The 17,561-nt window shown below is 43.9% G+C and overlaps 1 protein-coding gene and 2 non-coding genes across 3 annotated transcripts; 2 read left to right on the plus strand and 1 right to left on the minus strand.

The window, feature by feature from the left end:
- Positions 1-1,499: 1,499 nt before the first annotated feature.
- trnar-ucg lies at positions 1,500-1,572 on the minus strand. Its single transcript has one exon. It is a non-coding gene; the product is annotated as a tRNA-Arg (tRNA).
- Positions 1,573-1,957: 385 nt separating this feature from the next.
- On the plus strand, positions 1,958-14,282 carry polg (polymerase (DNA directed), gamma). The gene is made up of 22 exons (XM_021601036.2): positions 1,958-2,078; positions 2,332-2,975; positions 3,283-3,478; positions 3,806-3,979; positions 4,192-4,338; positions 5,446-5,525; positions 5,781-5,963; positions 6,882-7,024; positions 7,409-7,532; positions 7,850-8,092; positions 8,283-8,400; positions 9,190-9,264; positions 9,420-9,536; positions 9,744-9,904; positions 10,115-10,286; positions 10,384-10,519; positions 10,802-11,048; positions 11,432-11,554; positions 11,814-11,982; positions 12,060-12,268; positions 12,481-12,641; positions 12,983-14,282. The coding sequence occupies exons 2-22, from the start codon at positions 2,395-2,397 to the stop codon at positions 13,045-13,047; spliced, it is 3,624 nt and encodes a 1,207-aa protein (XP_021456711.2). The 5' UTR covers positions 1,958-2,078; positions 2,332-2,394; the 3' UTR covers positions 13,048-14,282.
- Positions 14,283-16,466: 2,184 nt separating this feature from the next.
- Positions 16,467-16,539, plus strand: trnar-acg. The gene has a single exon. It is a non-coding gene; the product is annotated as a tRNA-Arg (tRNA).
- Positions 16,540-17,561: the final 1,022 nt, after the last annotated feature.

The raw sequence follows: 17,561 nt of genomic DNA on the forward strand, positions 1-17,561 counted from the left end.
CAATGCTACTATATCAACATACACACAGCAAACTCCTGTTCTTCACATAATCTATTACACACATGACACTAGACCTACACAAACCCCAAAACGTATGCTTAAACTGAAATAAGAACAATCTATCTAATACTGTATTGTCACAGGAATACAGAATACAATAAATAATTGTTCTCATTTATTATCCCAGAATAAGCTACCAGTTGACAAGTTTTTAACAGGTTTGAACAGAATAAACCTTAAGTGACCTAAATTGAAAGACTCACTGAAAACAAGCACTTAATATAACCTGTAACAAAGCACATAGGGCAGGGGTCAAGTTCTTGCTGGTGACCATACCTTCCATCCCACTCCCTCTGCACCAGTGGCAAAATGTTTACGCATAGTTTTTTATTGGACATTTCACAAAGATTATGAGCCAATTATGATGTAGGCCTATCTAAAGAAAATAAATGTAGCACTATCTAATTTGAGCAAAGAAAGCTCAGTTGTGTTAATTACAATGATTTTTTTATATATACTAGATGGCTGACAGGGGGCGCTGTTTTGAAGCAGCCCAACCTAAATCTAGGCACTCCCCCACCATTGTAAAAAAATGTTGGACGCTATAGAAATGTATTATAGTCAACATTTGTTTTTGTCACGTTTATTCTATTACATACACCTTGATGCATACGTGTACATTATATTATGTGTGCTAAACATACCATTTTTTTTGAATACATGTAATTTTGTCCTTTAAACATTTAATTGGAAAACTGTAGAATTCCCTTCATTCCTATGGAGGATTGCTTCTTCTGGAGAATGCCAATAAGACCGACCGGTGGCTTTAAAGCATCTCACGGGACAATACACTGAATCAGCAATCCAGGGTTTATATACATTGTTGGTTAATTTAGTTCTGAGATTTTGGGCTACGGTTCAAACTCATAAAAGACACACCCTAGTCCATTTACCCTCTTTTTAACCTCTCTCACTGACTTCTCAAACCCCAAACCCCGGCCTTTGGTCTGTTTCGCAAGCATTCCCTGAAGTCTCGCGATGTTGCGCCTCTGGGTTTAAAAATTCGGTTAGCAGTCCAAACACCCAAAATACACACTGCACAGAGTTTGAGATGCATTTTTCTATTCAGTAAAAAGTAAGAGAGGACCATATCCTTAATTCAGATAAAATACCAGATATCTGATGTATGATTGTATCGGTGATAATCACATTGACCACGTTTTCATGTGCACAGTATTCCGGATAGTGGCACATATCCCGTTTAAGGTCGTAAGTAGTACTTCAAAGTATTTTTACCTAAGTACTTTACACCACTGTTTATAATCGGGAGTTTTTTTCGGGTTATTGTGAACGGGATATGATGTTCATATGCGATAATTTAAAAACAGAATAGTTGAGTATCCCGAATAAAAACGGGATATTGGTGTGCATATAAATGTGGTCACTGATTGACCAAGCAAGGATGGAATCTTCACGTCATTGTTCATGTATAAAAAGGTTGACCCCGGCAGGACTCGAACCTGCAATCTTCTGATTCGAAGTCAGACGCCTTATCCATTAGGCCACGAGGCCTACAACAATCAGATGAAAACATGATATTATACTAAATGAACATTTTAACCAGTGACCGTTTTGACGGAAAGCATATTTTCATCAAACACTGATCAGATACTTTGTAAAAGGTTCACCTTATCTTACACTTCCGTACGGGAGGTCATCCCTACCACTGGATGTCACTAGATAGCTGGTCTGCTACAATGTTTCAACCTCCATGCCGGGGAAATCCGGTTGTCACTAGTTACCACAGCCACAAAGTCAAAGTTGTCTGTATTGCAATTTTTTTTTGTCTTGATTTAAGGTTATGGTCAGGCATACGGTTAACAACGTGGTTTGGATTAAGGTTAGGTTTAAAATCAGATTGTAATATCTATATTTAATATCTTTAATATCTAATATAGAAATGGGCGGGGTTTAACCTTAAGTACGACTTTGTGACTGTGGTAACTAGTGGCGACCGGGAAACACACACGTTTATGTCAGCGGTGAATTGCAAAGCGGTAGGACTCACAGCGAGATTGGTAAATAATCTCTATTTTATTCTGTTGTCAACACAGCATTCTGACCATTCTCTGCATTGTCGCCTGAAGATATCAGCAGGTTTCTCAAGTAGGCCTACGAAGCAATCATGGTTTTGGTGTGAGGAATTGAGCGCCAGGGGATCGTGTTGATGATCTAAATAGCTATTACATTTTATTTGTATCAATTATTTTATGGCTTTGATGGGATGGTTGCATGGTCACAAAGTTGCATCCTGGCTTTCTCTCCATTCAGTTTTTCATCGTGTTCCTGACCAAGTCCAAGGGGAGGAACAAGTGACTAAGGACTAGTTAGAAAATGCAACATCTTCTGCATCTTCGTCCCTTCCGGGGGCCTCTCTCCTCTGTCCTACGGAGGAGACTATGTTGTACCTCCTACTCCACCCAGCAGCCCCACTCCCTCCAGGGCTCCCTCCCCCCAGAGACCCGCCTGAACCCCCTCAATATCCAGATGCTGTCCCAAAACCTCCATGAGCAGATCTTCCGCGGCGCAGAGCAGGAGTACGAGGATGAGAAGGTGGAGCGGAGCATCAGGCACCTACAGAGGCACCAGCTGTGGGGAAAAGAAGCCTCCCTGCTGCCTGGTGTGGAGCTCCAGCTGCCCCACATGTACGGAGAGAACATAAACGGCCACTTCCGCCTGCTGGCCCAAAAGCAGAGCCTTCCCTACCTGGAGGCTGCCAGTAAGCTCCAGCAGGCCCCGCTGCCACCCATGCCCCAGGACTGGGTGTGGGAGGTGGGCTGGATGCGCTACGGGCCGGGTGGGGAGGCCAGACGGGTTGACTTCCCAGACGAGGCAGGCCTGGTGTTTGACGTGGAGGTGTGCATGGCAGAGGGACACTGTCCCACGCTGGCTGTGGCTGTATCCCCTACTGCCTGGTGAGACTAATAGAGAGGACCAAGACCCTACTGTGGGAGAGAGGAGTTGTTACAATTAGCTGGAGGAACTGACAACTTTATTTCAGTACCAGACAGTTTCTCTTCTTAGTATTTGTACCTATTTATTTTTCATGTAAAATGATCTGTAAATATACAAACATTGAAAGGCTTTTCTAGTGACAGGTTGATGGTGTATAATGTGTTGGAACTGGTCAGGAATGATTAGTTATTTATCAAGGACTATTTATTTTAGGCCAGGTCAGTTTTGCAGTTTCATTGAATATTCTGTTTTTCTGTTTCCTGCCAGGTACTCGTGGTGCAGCAAGCGTCTGATAGAGGAGAGATACTCCTGGTCCAGCCAGCTAACCCCTGCTGACCTCATCCCCATGGAGACCCCGACAAACTCCAGTCGCCCTCCGGGGGGCCAGTGGAGGGAGAGACTGATTGTGGGTCACAACGTCAGCTTTGACCGTTCTTACATCAAGGAGCAGTACCTGCTGAAGGTCAGAGTTCACAGGGTTACGGGGACACGTTTTGAGGCATAATTCATCCCTATTTAGTGTGATTGACAGTAATTTATGCCGGATTCACACTATAGGACCGAATGGCACCATGCTGTGCTGGCTATGATATTTTATTATCCTCAGGCTAGCCCAGAACAGCTCGGGCTTGTCCCAACAGTGTGACTCAGGCATTAGGGTCTTTGGAGTGGCTCATGCTTTCTGTTATTATTATGGCTGTTTCCCAATTCACATGGATGCTTGCATTGGAAGCGGGTAGGCAGCTGCCTTTGGATTGAGACACAGCCTCTGTGTGTTCTTTTCCCGCAGGGGTCCAAGGCTCGTTTCCTGGACACCATGAGTCTCCACATGGCCATCTCTGGTCTGACTGGGTTCCAGCGCACGCTGTGGATGGCCAACAAGCACGGCAAGAGGCGTGGCCTCCTGGAGGTCAAAGCGCATATGAAGAAAGTGGGCCGACCTGGGCGGAAGGAAGGGCCCATGGTCAGTGCTCTCTGTCTTCTAGTCAATGATTATGGGACACCGAAAACTGTTGATTTGCGATTGTTCTGTAGAAATTTTGTTGTTGCCAATCGGCAGGTCAACAATCTCGTTCCTCAGCCCTTCCTTTCCTGGATTGGCTCTTTCCTTCAGGTATCCAAAGTTTTAAAAGGAGTTAATTGGTTAATAAATTGGTTTTGTTGTTGTGTGTATAGATCGGCTCATGGGACTGGGTGAATATCAGCAGCATCAACAACCTGGCTGATGTGCATGCTCTGTATGTGGGAGGGGAGCCACTGCAGAAGGAGGCCAGAGAGATCTTTGTGAAGGGCAGCATGGCTGACGTCAGGAACAACTTCCAGGTCAGAGGTCAATGGAGGTCCAACCTCTCGTGTACAATAATGATTGGTTGTTTACAAACCTCATTGATTTGCTTTTCTTAAAAGTTTAAACAACAACATGCAGCCTCCCTGCCACCTTTTTAGGAAAACCGCTAGATGCCGCTATGGATGCAAGGACTGACCATCCATGAGATCAAAATTATAGTTTAAACTATTTTGTGAAGCTATACAGTGTTTGTTTACAATGACATTGTTTACAAACGGAGTAAAACAAGATTAGATTTTGGGTTGGACAGTTGAACTAACCTCACGAGGCATTCATGAGTTATATTCTTCAAGAATAAATGGCTCATTCATTTAAAAGTAAAATAATTGATATATCAATCGTAGATTAGATTGCACTTCCTCTCAAAGTAGTTGTCAGGATGGAAATAAGAGGCTTTCAATGAACATACAGTATCAGTCAAAAGTTTGGACATACCTACTCATTCAAGGGTTTTTCTTTATTTTTACTATTTTATACATTGTAGAGTAATAGTGAAGACATCGAAACTATGAAATAACACATGGAATCATGCAGTAAATCAAAAAAGTGTTAAACAAATCTAAATATATTTTATATGATGGACTGTCATTTCTCTTTTCTTATTTAAGCTGTTCTTGCCATAATATGGACTTGGTTTTTTACCAAATTGGGCCATCTTCTATATACCACCCCTACCTTGTCACAACACAACTGATTGGCTCAAACGCATTTAAGAAGGAAAGGAATTCCACAAATTAACTTTTACCAAGTCACACCTGTTAATTGAAATGTATTCCAGGTGACTACATCATGAAGCTGGTTGAGAGAATGCCAAGAGTGTGCAAAGCTGTCAAGGCAAAGGGTGGCTACTTTGAAGAATCTAAAATATATTTTGATTTAACACTTGTTTTGGTTACTACATGATTCCATGTGTTATGTCATAGTTTTGATGTCTTCACTATTATTCTACAATGTAGACAATATATATTTTTTAACGAGTATGTGTCCAAACCTTGACTGGTACTGTATATGCCCAAACCAAATCATTATTCACCCACTGTAGTTGAGTCATAACGGAGTCATTTCTTTGCTGCCCCCTGCAGGAGCTGATGCAGTACTGCGCTCTGGACGTCCAGGCCACTCACCAGGTGTTCTGTGAGCAGCTGCCCCTCTTCATGGAGAGGTCAGACAACCACAATTGCTTAATAAAATTTTAAAACTTAATTTAATAATAATAATATAATAATTCCCAAGAGGCAAAGCCACAATATGTTTTACTTTTAGGGGTATCTCTAGCTTGATCCCAGATCTGTTTATTGGAGTTGGCAAGATAACACTAACAGATCTAGGACCAAGCTAACCCATCTCCCTCGCCACCTGCCAATCATTGGACAGTAGTCTCTCAACCAATCACTGTCCCTCCTTTGTCTGTACACAGGTGCCCTCATCCAGTAACATTTGCAGGGATGCTGGAGATGGGCGGGTGCTACCTACCTGTCAATCAGAACTGGGGGAGGTACCTGGAAGACTCTCAAGACACGTTTGAGGAGCTGCAGAGAGAGATGAAGAAGAGTCTGATGAGTCTTGCAGATGACGCTTGTCAACTGCTACAGGACGACAGGTGAGGGACCGTAATGCATGCAGTACTTGTTTTATGAAGCAATGAGGCTTACATAATAACATTGTAAATACTCTAAATCAAATCAAATTGTATTTGTCACATACACATGGTTAGCAGATGTTAATGCGAGTGTAGCGAAATGCTTGTGCTTCTAGTTCCGACAATGCAGTAATAACCAACGAGTAATCTAACTAACAATTCCAAAACTACTGTCTTATACACAGTGTAAGGGGATAAAGAATATGTACATAAAGATATATGAATGAGTGATGGTACAGAGCGGCATAGGCAAGATGCAGTAGATGGTATCGAGTACAGTATATACATATGACATGAGTATGTAAACAAAGTGGCATAGTTTAAAGTGGCTAGTGATGCATGTATTACATAAAGATGCAGTAGATGATATAGAATACAGTATATACGTATACATATGAGATAAATAATGTAGGGTATGTATACATTATATTAAGTAGCATTGTTTAAAGTGGCTAGTGATATATTTGACATCAATTCCCATCATTAAAGTGGCTGGAGTTGAGTCAGTGTGTTGGCAGCAGCCACTCAATGTTAGTGGTGGCTGTTTAACAGTCTGATGGCCTTGAGATAGAAGCTGTTTTTCAGTCTCTCGGTCCCAGCTTGGTGTGTGCATACGTACTGGATATGCGTGTGTTTAAGACCATGGTCATATTGGGATTTTGTGTCTGAGAATTTCGGATGGAGCTAATGCCTTTTCAAACGATCCGTCTTTTTACGTATGCAACTTGTCCAAACTTGTTTGGGAAAAAAAAGAGATGAGTGATACATTTGATGAAGAAAAGCTAACGATGTACATCATGCGTTTTTTTTATTTTTTATCTGTGATCATCCTTCTGATTGTGGCAGCGGCCTTAAAATAACGGACTGTTTCTTTGTAAGGTATAAGGAGGACGCCTGGCTTTGGGATGTGGAATGGGACGTCCAGGAGTTCAAGCAGAAGAAGGTGACCGTCAGCAAGAGAAAACGCTCAAAGGCTGAGGCTGAGCCAGCACCCAGCACACCATTGAGAGACTGGGATCAGGGTAGGAGCTCACACTATATACCAGGGCCCATATTTAAAAAGGAGTGCTGATCTAGGATCAGATCCCCTGTCCATACAATCTTATGATATAAATGCAAAACTGACACAATATAAGCACTCCTACCTACTCTGACTCTTAGTACATATGTGCCTGGAACAGAGATAGACCAAGGGCCTTTCATAAAACTAGTTAAGACTGGTCTATGGTTCCAGGACCAATACCAGTACTGCAGGACTATTCTGTCTTGCTAAGTTGTTTTGTGTGCTTATATTGGATCCCATTGGGGTAAAGGTGTCTTGTGGAGCTGTAAAATGATTGACTCTGCTGCTGTGTTGACTTGAATTAAAACTAGCAGGTGACTTAGCAGTGTTGTTGTGCTGTCAGACCCAGGTCCCCCCACTGAGGAGGAGATAGCAGGAACGTGCCCAAGTAGGGAGGCTCTGGAGAGGCTGAAGAAGATGGTCAGCAGGCTGCCTAAGAGGAGACAGCACCTGCCTGGACATCCTGGGTGAGCTGGGCTGTACTGGGCCCCCTGTGGAGCTCCATGTAGCTAACTGTTAACTAATATAACACACTAACACCCTGGTACAGATAACTGTGGCTGTGAAATACATCAGGCAACACTCACTAATGTCTAATGTCAATTCTCATTTGAGCTCTTTCTCAATCTTTCCTTGATTTCTCGCATCCTCTCTCCTTGCCTCAAAATGCACTGGAGAAGAAGGTAGGAGGGGAAGGACCTTCTCCTATACAGTGAAAAGGGAGGCGAGAAATCGAGGAAATCCCATTGAGAAACAGCCAGTCTATTCCTCCCTACCTTACCAGGTGGTATCGTAAGTTGTGTGTGAAGATGTCGGAGGAGGAGGAGGAGAGCTGGTCGCCGGGGGCCAGCCTGATCAGTCTGGCTATGCGGGTGACTCCCAAGCTGATGGGGCTGACGTGGGATGGCTTCCCCCTGCACTACACTGAGCAGCACGGCTGGGGCTACCTGGTACCTGGCCGCAGGGACAACCTGATGGAACCCCATGGGGGGGAGGAGGACGCCATGGGGCCTGTGTGTCCCCACAGGTAGGTCACAGCACAACACACAGCACAGTCAGGGGCACCAGGGGAAACCGAGACCAAAGACAAAGGAGGCACAGGGATGAGTCAAGCGAATTTAATTATTTATTTTTGTTACATCACTGGGTGTACTCTAAGTGCATCCACCAGAAGTAGTGTGTGTATAATTACCTCTGTGTGTTGTTGTGACTCACAGGGCCATAGAACGTGTGTACAGAGAGTACTGTGAGCAGAAAGGTAAAGAGCAGCCTAGGTGTCTGGACAACGGCCTCTCTGATGACCTCATGCTAACCGACAGCACACTGTGGCAGACGGTAAGACCTTGACACACACACACACACACACACACAAGATGGGTCTGTCTTCATGACACCTGAATTAGCGTTAAAGCTAAAATCCTCAGTTGCTACATCTATTTTGCACTTAATTATATGTACCCATTGATTCATAAAGAATATAACGAGTGGCGCAGTGGTCTAAGGCACTGCATCTCAGTGCTAGAGGCATCACTACAGACCCTGGTTCGATCCCGGGCTGTATCACAACCGGCTGTGATCGGGAGTCCCATAGGGGCGGTGCACAATTGGCACAGCGCCGTCCGGGTTAGGGGAGGGTTTGGCCGTGGTAGGCCGTCATTGTAAAATAAGAATTTGTTCTTAACTGACTTGCCTAGTTAAATAAAGGTTAAATAAAATAAAATAAATGCGCCATGAGCTTAGTTCAACTGTCATACCCCATCAGAACCCAAAATATACACTTGTTTTACATGTAAACAAACACTGTTAAGCCTCAAAACATGATAAAACTGTAAAGTTGATATCATGGATGGTCAGTCCTTGAACCCATAGCTCTGTCTATGAATTTGAGAGTGGTTACATTTCTTCAGGCCCATCCTTCAGCTTTTTTACCAAAACGTGGGGGGGTTCGTTCAACTGCTGATTATAGTTTTAATAGCTGGAATATATAAATGACATGATAACTGTTTAATAAAGAATTACTCACAGAGAATGATCTTCATATCAACTAGGAATTCAGTGCAAATAGCAAATATCCTCTCCTGTCAAAGTATAACAGGTGGGTGTCTTTCCTGTGTTAACCTGTAGGTGGAAGAGTTGGGTCGCTTGGAAAGTGTGTCAGAGGAGGAGAACAGTGGCAGGGTGACGAGGAAGAGCAATAAGGTGAACTGTCCCCTCCATAGAGATGGAACGAGAGCACACCTCTCTTTTACATTGATTATTGTGGCAAGTGTCCCCTCCTACACATTTCACCTATTACCTTAATGATCTTTAGGATTTTAATGCGTTGGGTGACATGTTCTATGTTATGTAACCAGGAAATGCAGGATATTAATTCTCTACCAGGTGAGAGTCACTGTCCCTATCACCATGGAAACGGACCTTACAACGATGTCAACTTTCCGGGCTGCTGGTTTTTCAAACTCCCACACAAGGTACATCAACTGATCTATGCGATCCTGACCTAATTTGTGTTGTGCCGAAACAAAATGCCAATCCTCTCATAGGGGTGAATCCTAACTCAAATTGTTCACTTAATCTTGCATGGGTATATTGTCTGTATCAAGTATTTAATAGAATGATCCTAGAATCTGTGCACCTGAACACACCCATAAATGCTTAAGAGGCGGTTTTGGCTACAGGATGGAAATGACAACAACGTGGGCAGCCCCTTCTCCAAGGACTTCCTGTCCAAGATGGAAGACGGCACCCTGAGAGCGGGGCGGGGGGCCACCAACGCCACCCGGGCTCTGGAGATAAACAAGATGATCTCTTTCTGGAGGAATGCCCAGAAACGCATCAGGTAGGCACCCAGGCTCCACTTCATGTGGACAGTTACATGTAAGAATGATTTAATAAATAGGAATTCAATTAATTTCTGGAAAAGAATAGTTGAAGACGTACTGCAGTTACATTGCTAATCATCATGGCCAGACACAATGAGAAATAAGAAATGACAATTCCTAGAGGGTTAAAGTACAGTTGTGTTATCATGTCTGATGTGTCCTGGCAGCTCTCAGAAGGTGGTGTGGCTGAGGAAAGGGGAGCTCCCTCGCAGTGTCAGCAGGCATGAAGAGTATGATGAGGAGGGGCAGTACGGCGCCATCTTGCCCCAGGTCATCACCGCGGGAACCGTCACCCGCAGGGCTGTGGAGCCTACGTGGCTGACTGCCAGCAACGCTCGGGTAAGAGAATAGAAAGAGAACTATGGCGGGAGTGTATTGGGCAACACAGCTTTTTTAAGGGAGCCACTGATATAGAGGTTGTATGTGGTCTGTGCAGCGGGATCGAGTGGGCAGTGAGCTGAAGGCCATGGTACAGGTGCCCCCTGGTTACCACCTGGTAGGGGCGGACGTGGACTCCCAGGAGCTCTGGATCGCTGCCGTTCTGGGAGAGGCCCACTTCGGTGGCATGCATGGTGAGGCTTCACCCCTAGCGCTGATACTCTGATTGATGCTGTATTCATTTTGCTATGTGAATGGTCAGAAATGTGAGTTTCTGACAATGTCCATTAAAGATGGAAATCTAATGAACTCATTCCCAGTCAGAATATTTCAGTGTCTGTTTGTATTTTGTCACGGAATTCATATTTTTTTTTTACAACATATAGTTTTTAAACAGGGCCCCATATCTATGGACTTGAGGAATCCATTCAGTCATTAACGTGGCCTGTTAATCATGTATCTGTTACTGTGTCCAGGCTGCACAGCGTTTGGCTGGATGACCCTGCAGGGCAAGAAGAGCCAGGGCACTGACTTGCACAGCCGCACGGCTGACACGGTGGGCATCAGCCGCGAACATGCCAAGGTCTTCAACTACGGACGCATCTACGGCGCTGGGCAGCCTTTCGCCGAGCGTCTGCTTATGCAGTTCAACCACCGCCTCAGCCAGCCAGAGGCCGCCAGCAAGGCCCGGCAGATGTATGCCCTCACCAAGGGCCTACGCAGGTACAGGAAGGATAGTGATGGATTGGATTTAACTAGTGATGACACCCTATTCGCTGTATAGACAACAGAATATGCCATTTCAGATGTAGATCTAGTGATCAAAGCGCTTCAGATTGTGAAGAGGGAGGACTCCCCTCATCTACTACCAATGTGTAGCACCTCGCCGAGGGGTACAGTATGGCTAACATGATGGGAGTGTGGAGCTGTACTGTGAAAATCAAACTCTTTTGGAGGTTTAAGCTTGGATCTAAGCACTTTAAATGTATCTATATGTGCACAGAGCAGTAGATAGTAATTCTAAGCACAACAAGGGACTCCTTGGATGTTTGGAGGATTAAATTACAGAAAGGATGAGCCACACTGAGCTGTGTTTGTGATGCTAGGTACCGTCTGTCTGAGGAGGGTGAGTGGCTGCTGAAGGAGCTGGATGTGGAGGTGGAGAGGGACGAAGACGGGAGCGTCTCCCCGCAGGATCTCCGCCGGATAACAAGACTGGCCTCCCAGAGGTGAGGCAGCAGTGTAGGTGCGTGTGCTCCTAAGCCCATTGGAAGGCTATGTGGAGCCATCGCCATGTGGAGCCATTGTTTACACCTATCAGGTTCATTCAGTTCTACAAATAGTGGTTTTGAACCTAGCACTAATGTCAGCATTGTATGAACTGAAGTTCTTCACTACACCTGACCCCCCCGACCTCCAGATACTGCTGTAGATCTGGCTAGGGACACACTTACTTTCTATCTCATCCTCTCCTGATTGGCCGTGCAGTTCTCGGAGGAGGAAGTGGGAGGTGGTGGGCCAGCGTCTGTGGGCTGGTGGTACGGAGTCAGAGATGTTCAACAAGCTGGAGAGCATCGCCCTCTCAGCCCAGCCAGCCACCCCTGTCCTGGGCTGCAGGATTAGCAGAGCCCTGGAGCCTCAGGCTGTCAAGGACGAGGTCAGGAGAAACACACAATCATAAGAACAGAATCAAACACACATTTTAAATGACAAGATTTAACGTGTGTGTGTCAGTTCATCACCAGCAGGGTGAACTGGGTGGTGCAGAGCTCGGCGGTGGACTACCTCCACCTGATGCTGGTGGCCATGCGCTGGCTGATGGAGGAGCACGACATCGACGGACGCTTCTGCGTCAGCATCCACGACGAGGTACGCTACCTGGTCCGCAGCGAAGACCGCTACCGGGCAGCACTGGCCCTGCAGATCACCAACCTTCTCACAAGGTCAGTAGTACTGCCCTGACTCATACACTCCTGCTGATGACTTGCCACATCTCCCCTTGCAAAATACTTTCTGATTCTTTCAGGATAATATACAAAAATGAATGAAAATTGAAAGTATTATGTAATTGTTATTCATAGCCTGTGAGTTACTTGTTTTACATAAACAGCTTATTGAACAGACTTGAGACATTGTGTTCCTTCATACTTTACAGGTGTATGTTTACCCATGCACTGGGTATGCAGGATCTGCCCCAGTCAGTGGCCTTCTTCAGTGCCGTGGACATTGACCGCTGTCTGAGGAAGGAGGTGACCATGGACTGTGTGACTCCCTCCAACCCCACAGGGCTGGAGCGCAAATACGGCCTCCCACAGGGTGAGTATAACATCACTGTACATCATTCTTTAAACTGCTGCTCTTAACCTGTGCTTGATACATACAGCCCCAGAATGTCTTCAGATTGTAGTGTGCATGTGTTGCAACCTTATTTATAGACCTTTTTTATAAAATCATTTTAGAAACAATATATAATTTAGAAACATGTTTTAAATAGTTACATTTTCACAGTAAATTAATAAGCAGAAATGTTTGCATGCTCTCAGTATGCTAAGTGAAAGCTTTAAACAAATGATCAGATAATACAAAACATCTTCAACCTCTTGTATCTTTCTCTGTACAGCATGTACCTAGAATAACCACACATTGAATCTCCACAGGTGAGGCTCTGGACATATACCAAATCATAGACATCACCAAAGGCTCTCTGGGGAAAGGGAGATAACAGGGTGAACAGACCAGTCCTCTGTGTAGCTCGTGCAGACAGGGGCATCATGGGATAAAGGTCCTCCAGGGCTGCCCCAACTCAGGCACTGAGTCAAACCAACGACGTCAATGGGAACTGCAGGGTCACGTTCATAAGGCACCAAACAGAAGAAAACAGTCAGCAGCGGAGTTGTACTATCTAGAGTTGTCCAATTTATTTTTAAGGGCTAATTTGTTTTTGGCTGCAATTATTTTGCTACAGTTAGCCCAAATGAACACAACCCATTTCAGTGGATCATCCGAATGAATGAGGGCAGCTCCAGACTGGTTGAGAGAGGAGTCTATTGAGCGGTTTAGAAGGAAAAATATGTATTGTTTTCCATCACTGTTTCCTCTTGGGCTCCTGGCTCTGCTCTGGCTCCTGAGAGGCTGTGATCTAAAGAGGGAAAAGATCCAAAGCAGCACTTATCCTCTTCAACACGCAATTGGATATGTGGTGTCAGACACTGATACTTTAGCTCAGACCATTGGGTCTGGGGAAAAATAGGAGAACCAAAAGAAAAATGTATCCATGGAGTTATAACTTATAAATGTGATGTGTGCTATTGAACAGGACGATGTGAGGAATGCGGGCGTATGGGCAGGACTAATAAAGCATAAGTAAATTTGGTGTGACAGGTCATGATGGAGCTGAGTGAATAGGAGACTAAACCAATGTTTTGGATAGCTGTCATGTGTGTCAGTGTTATGGTTGATGCTGACTTGTCCTGCTCCTGCAGCGCTGCCTCCAGTTGATGCGGAAATCTCTCAGCTTCATGTACTGAATAAGATTCACCTACGCAACACACAGACACCCGTTTTATCTTGTAGTTACAATAATGCAGTGTATGTTTAGTTTGGGAGATGTTCTTTTACTGAAATGTCCCACAAAGCTCTATCTTCTATTGTGTGTCCTCATCTTGCTTTATGTTTGGTTACAAGTAGACACTTACATTCAATTTGAGACAATCTCCCATCCCAAAGCACTCCCATACATAACTTTGATTTCTTGGGAGAGGTTGATGAGGTATTTCTCATATTGCTCTATACTGTAGATCAGGTTGGGAATGGCCTTGGTCTCACACAGGAGTTTTGCCTTGAGAATGGGAGAACAGTACACGTGGTTTTAGTTAGACCAAGGCTCAACATATCAGTTGAAGTGGGTGGGCATTACTTTGTAACTGTAAATAAAATGTGTGTAACAGAAACTCCGTACAGACGCTGTAGTGGTGGCCTCCCCCCTCCTTTTCTTCTTGTCATCTGCACCTCCTCCAGCCAACTCAACACTGCAGGAAAACACATGTCAAAGGTCACAACAATATGAAAGGGTCTCTTAACGAGAGGACAGTGTCAACAAGAAAAGTTGTATTCGCTAGAGGCCCTATGGCCAGATCTACTAAGCATTTGCTGAAAAAACAGTGCAAACACTTAGTTAATCTGTCCATAGTGTCATAGGTCGAGGGTTTAGGAACAAACGATGCCACCTGTTGGCAGACAATGGTTGCATAGATTACGTCAACATGAGGCTATACCTACACATAGGTGATGTAGGAGTAGCACTGTAGAGTCAGTTGAGAGCCTTTGTGGGGGGAAAACTCATTCTGATTGCCTGGCTCCCCACTAAGTGGGCCTATGCCCTCCCAGGCCTACCCATGGCTGTGATCTTGCCCAGTCATGTGAAATCCATAGATTAAGGCCTAATGAATTTATTTCAATTGACTGATTTCCTTATATAAAACTCAGTAAAATCGTTAAATGTTGTGCTTATTTTTGTTCAGTATACAAAGCCATACCATACAAGGCAGGGAATGGCAGAAGTGTTGTGCCTGCCTATCTGTGTTTGTGTCACTTAACACTGCCAGCTTCGATCTCACCCAGCGGTGTAGTGGTGGCCATACACAGGCATACTCAGAATGCCCACCTAATTATCTACAGATATATATATACTCACTAATTACCATTGAGAATAATTGAATGGTTGAAAGATCTTAATTAATTTAATCTCTGCCATTATTATAGGTGGAGGGAAGAGAATGACCACCTAGATAGTTGCCTACAGCATATAGACAATTGTTGAGGATCCTTGTTGTACAGGCGCACACACACTTGTTTGGTATGATAGCTAGCTTAGCCTTTAGGTCGATGCTTGGTGGCTTTTAATATGAGTTATGTCTGTCAGTAAAGCCACCAAGTATTGAAGGAAGGCAGATAGCTAATGGTATCTAACGTTACTTGTTGGTTGCCCTTATTTATAACTAACCTGGCGAAAGGTAGCTAGCTGGAGCGATGGTCAGGTAACGTCAGATAAGACCACTTGGAAAACAGCTAGCACACGTATCCTCCACGCCCACACCGTCTATGTTCATTAATTAAATATTGTGGACGACTAAGAAAAAATAATTAATGCAGTGAAATGATTATTCGTCTTACTGTTTAAGTTCGGATATTATTGGTCTTTATTTTATTATATAAGGCTGATGCTAAGTTTCGAGTAACTTGCTACTAAATGAATATAGCTGCTACTGGTGGCAGAGAGAGGTGAGGGTCAAAACGTTGAGTCACGCCGCGTTAGCTGGATCGTCTTGAACGATCCATGTACAGTAACTTACACACATTTGTTTGGTGTGATAGCTAGCTAGCTTTAGCTCAATGCTTTTTGTTTTGAGTCACCAACGAAATTCCCACCAGCAAACATTTTCCTGTCGTTATTGTTTGCATGCCAGTGATTGGCTCCCTGTGTATGTTTGGAACGCCCAGCACGTGCTGCATGTCAATTTTTGTCTCGTGAAAAGCAACAGACGACTTACTAAGAGCTAAACTTAGCAACCCGAATTTCCAACGAGTAGCTAGTTATATTAGTGAAATATGCATATTCCCATGTTGTGTTAGCTGGATAATTTATCCGACCGTGGCAGGGAAGGTAACGTTAGCAGAAGATATATGAAAATGTTTTCTCGCTTGCTAGCTACGATGTTCGATCAAACCCGTCATAGGAAGAGGTGATGCAGGAAACCGTTCAACACCTGCCCACCTGTTGCACTAACGTCAGCCAGCTAGCTACCTAGCCATCGGCAGTCAATTCAATTTCAATTCAAGGGGCTTTGTTGGCATGGGAAACATATCTTAACATTGCCAAAGCAAGTGAAGCAGTCTCCAGAGTGAATAGTCAAGTGAAGCAGTCTCCGGGCGACCTTCTCAAGAAATACACTATTGTTCATTTGGAGTGTGTAAGGTAGTTGTTGTGAATTTGGTAGATATTATGGCATTGTTGGAACTAGCAGCGCAAGCATTTCGCTACACTCGCATTAACATCTGCTAACTCTGTATGGAGTGAATTCGACATCACGTGATGACGTAGAATATTCCTTTAAATAGGCGTAGGTTATACCGGAGGGCTGTGGGCCAGTGGCGCAATGGATAACGCGTCTGACTACGGATCAGAAGATTCTAGGTTCGACTCCTGGCTGGCTCGAATTTTTCCATCCATCTAGGTTAAATTCATTTAGACAAGTTCATGCAACACGTGCGTGTATATATATATATATATATATATATATATATATATATATATATATATATATATATATATTGCATTTTTCCATCCATGTCGGTTAATTTAATTTAGACACAAGTTATATTGCATGATAAAACATATATATATACATTGAGAAGTCCCGTATGTAATGCAGCATTCGTAATTAAGTGGACATTTACGACCATTGCTTCAGAGGACTCTAGATCAGGGATCATCAACTAGATTCAGCCGTGGGACGGTTTTTTTCTTGAGCGGATGGTCAGGGCCCGGAACATAATTACAAATAATTTGTAGACTGAAAATTGACAACACGTAGCTCAAACAGATATAACATTAGACTAAAACATAATAATTTCAAACCTTGCTTACGTATGTATACATTCACATACAGTGCATTCGGAAAGTATTCAGACCTCTTCCCTTTTCCCACATTTTGTTAAGTTACAGCCTTATTCTAAAATGTATTCAAATATGTTTTTATTTCTCATCAATCTACACACAATACCCCATAAAGACAAAGCGAAAACAGGTTTTTAGAAATGTTTGCAAATTTATTAAAAAACAAACAGAAATACCTTATTTACATAAGTATTCAAACCCTTTGCTATGAGACTCGAAATTGAGCTCAGGTGCATCCTGCAAGCCCGGCCCTCCCATTAGGCAAGATTAGTGGCGACACTTGAATTTGGGGCGGCATTTTGACAATTGACTGCCGCCCTCCGGCGCCCCTTGATGCAGTTCCCGCCCCCACCACATTTCCGCTTCTCTCGAAATTCACTCCCACTATCCTTGGCAGCGATGGTGATGTGTGTGTTTATATGGGATTATCCAATTTGGGAAACATTCATAAAAGTGAATCTGCCAGTCTGCCATAAATGATTGTGTTTTTCTTTTATGTTTGTGTGTGAGGAAGATGATTAGTGATTAAGGCAGTAGCCTAACCTAGCCTGTTAACGTTA

This window comes from Oncorhynchus mykiss, chromosome 1 (assembly GCF_013265735.2).
Source record: "Oncorhynchus mykiss isolate Arlee chromosome 1, USDA_OmykA_1.1, whole genome shotgun sequence".
Classification (NCBI taxonomy): Eukaryota; Metazoa; Chordata; class Actinopteri; order Salmoniformes; family Salmonidae; genus Oncorhynchus; species Oncorhynchus mykiss.

What these genes read in the sequence shown, in the direction of transcription:
- polg (XM_021601036.2), top strand. Translation starts at nt 2,395, where the DNA reads ATGCAACATCTTCTGCATCTTCGTCCCTTCCGGGGGCCTCTCTCCTCT. An exon ending in ACGTCAGGAACAACTTCCAG is followed by an intron (nt 4,339 to 5,445) that starts GTCAGAGGTCAA and finishes TGCCCCCTGCAG; the next exon opens with GAGCTGATGCAGTACTGCGC. An exon ending in TTTTCAAACTCCCACACAAG is followed by an intron (nt 9,537 to 9,743) that starts GTACATCAACTG and finishes TTTTGGCTACAG; the next exon opens with GATGGAAATGACAACAACGT.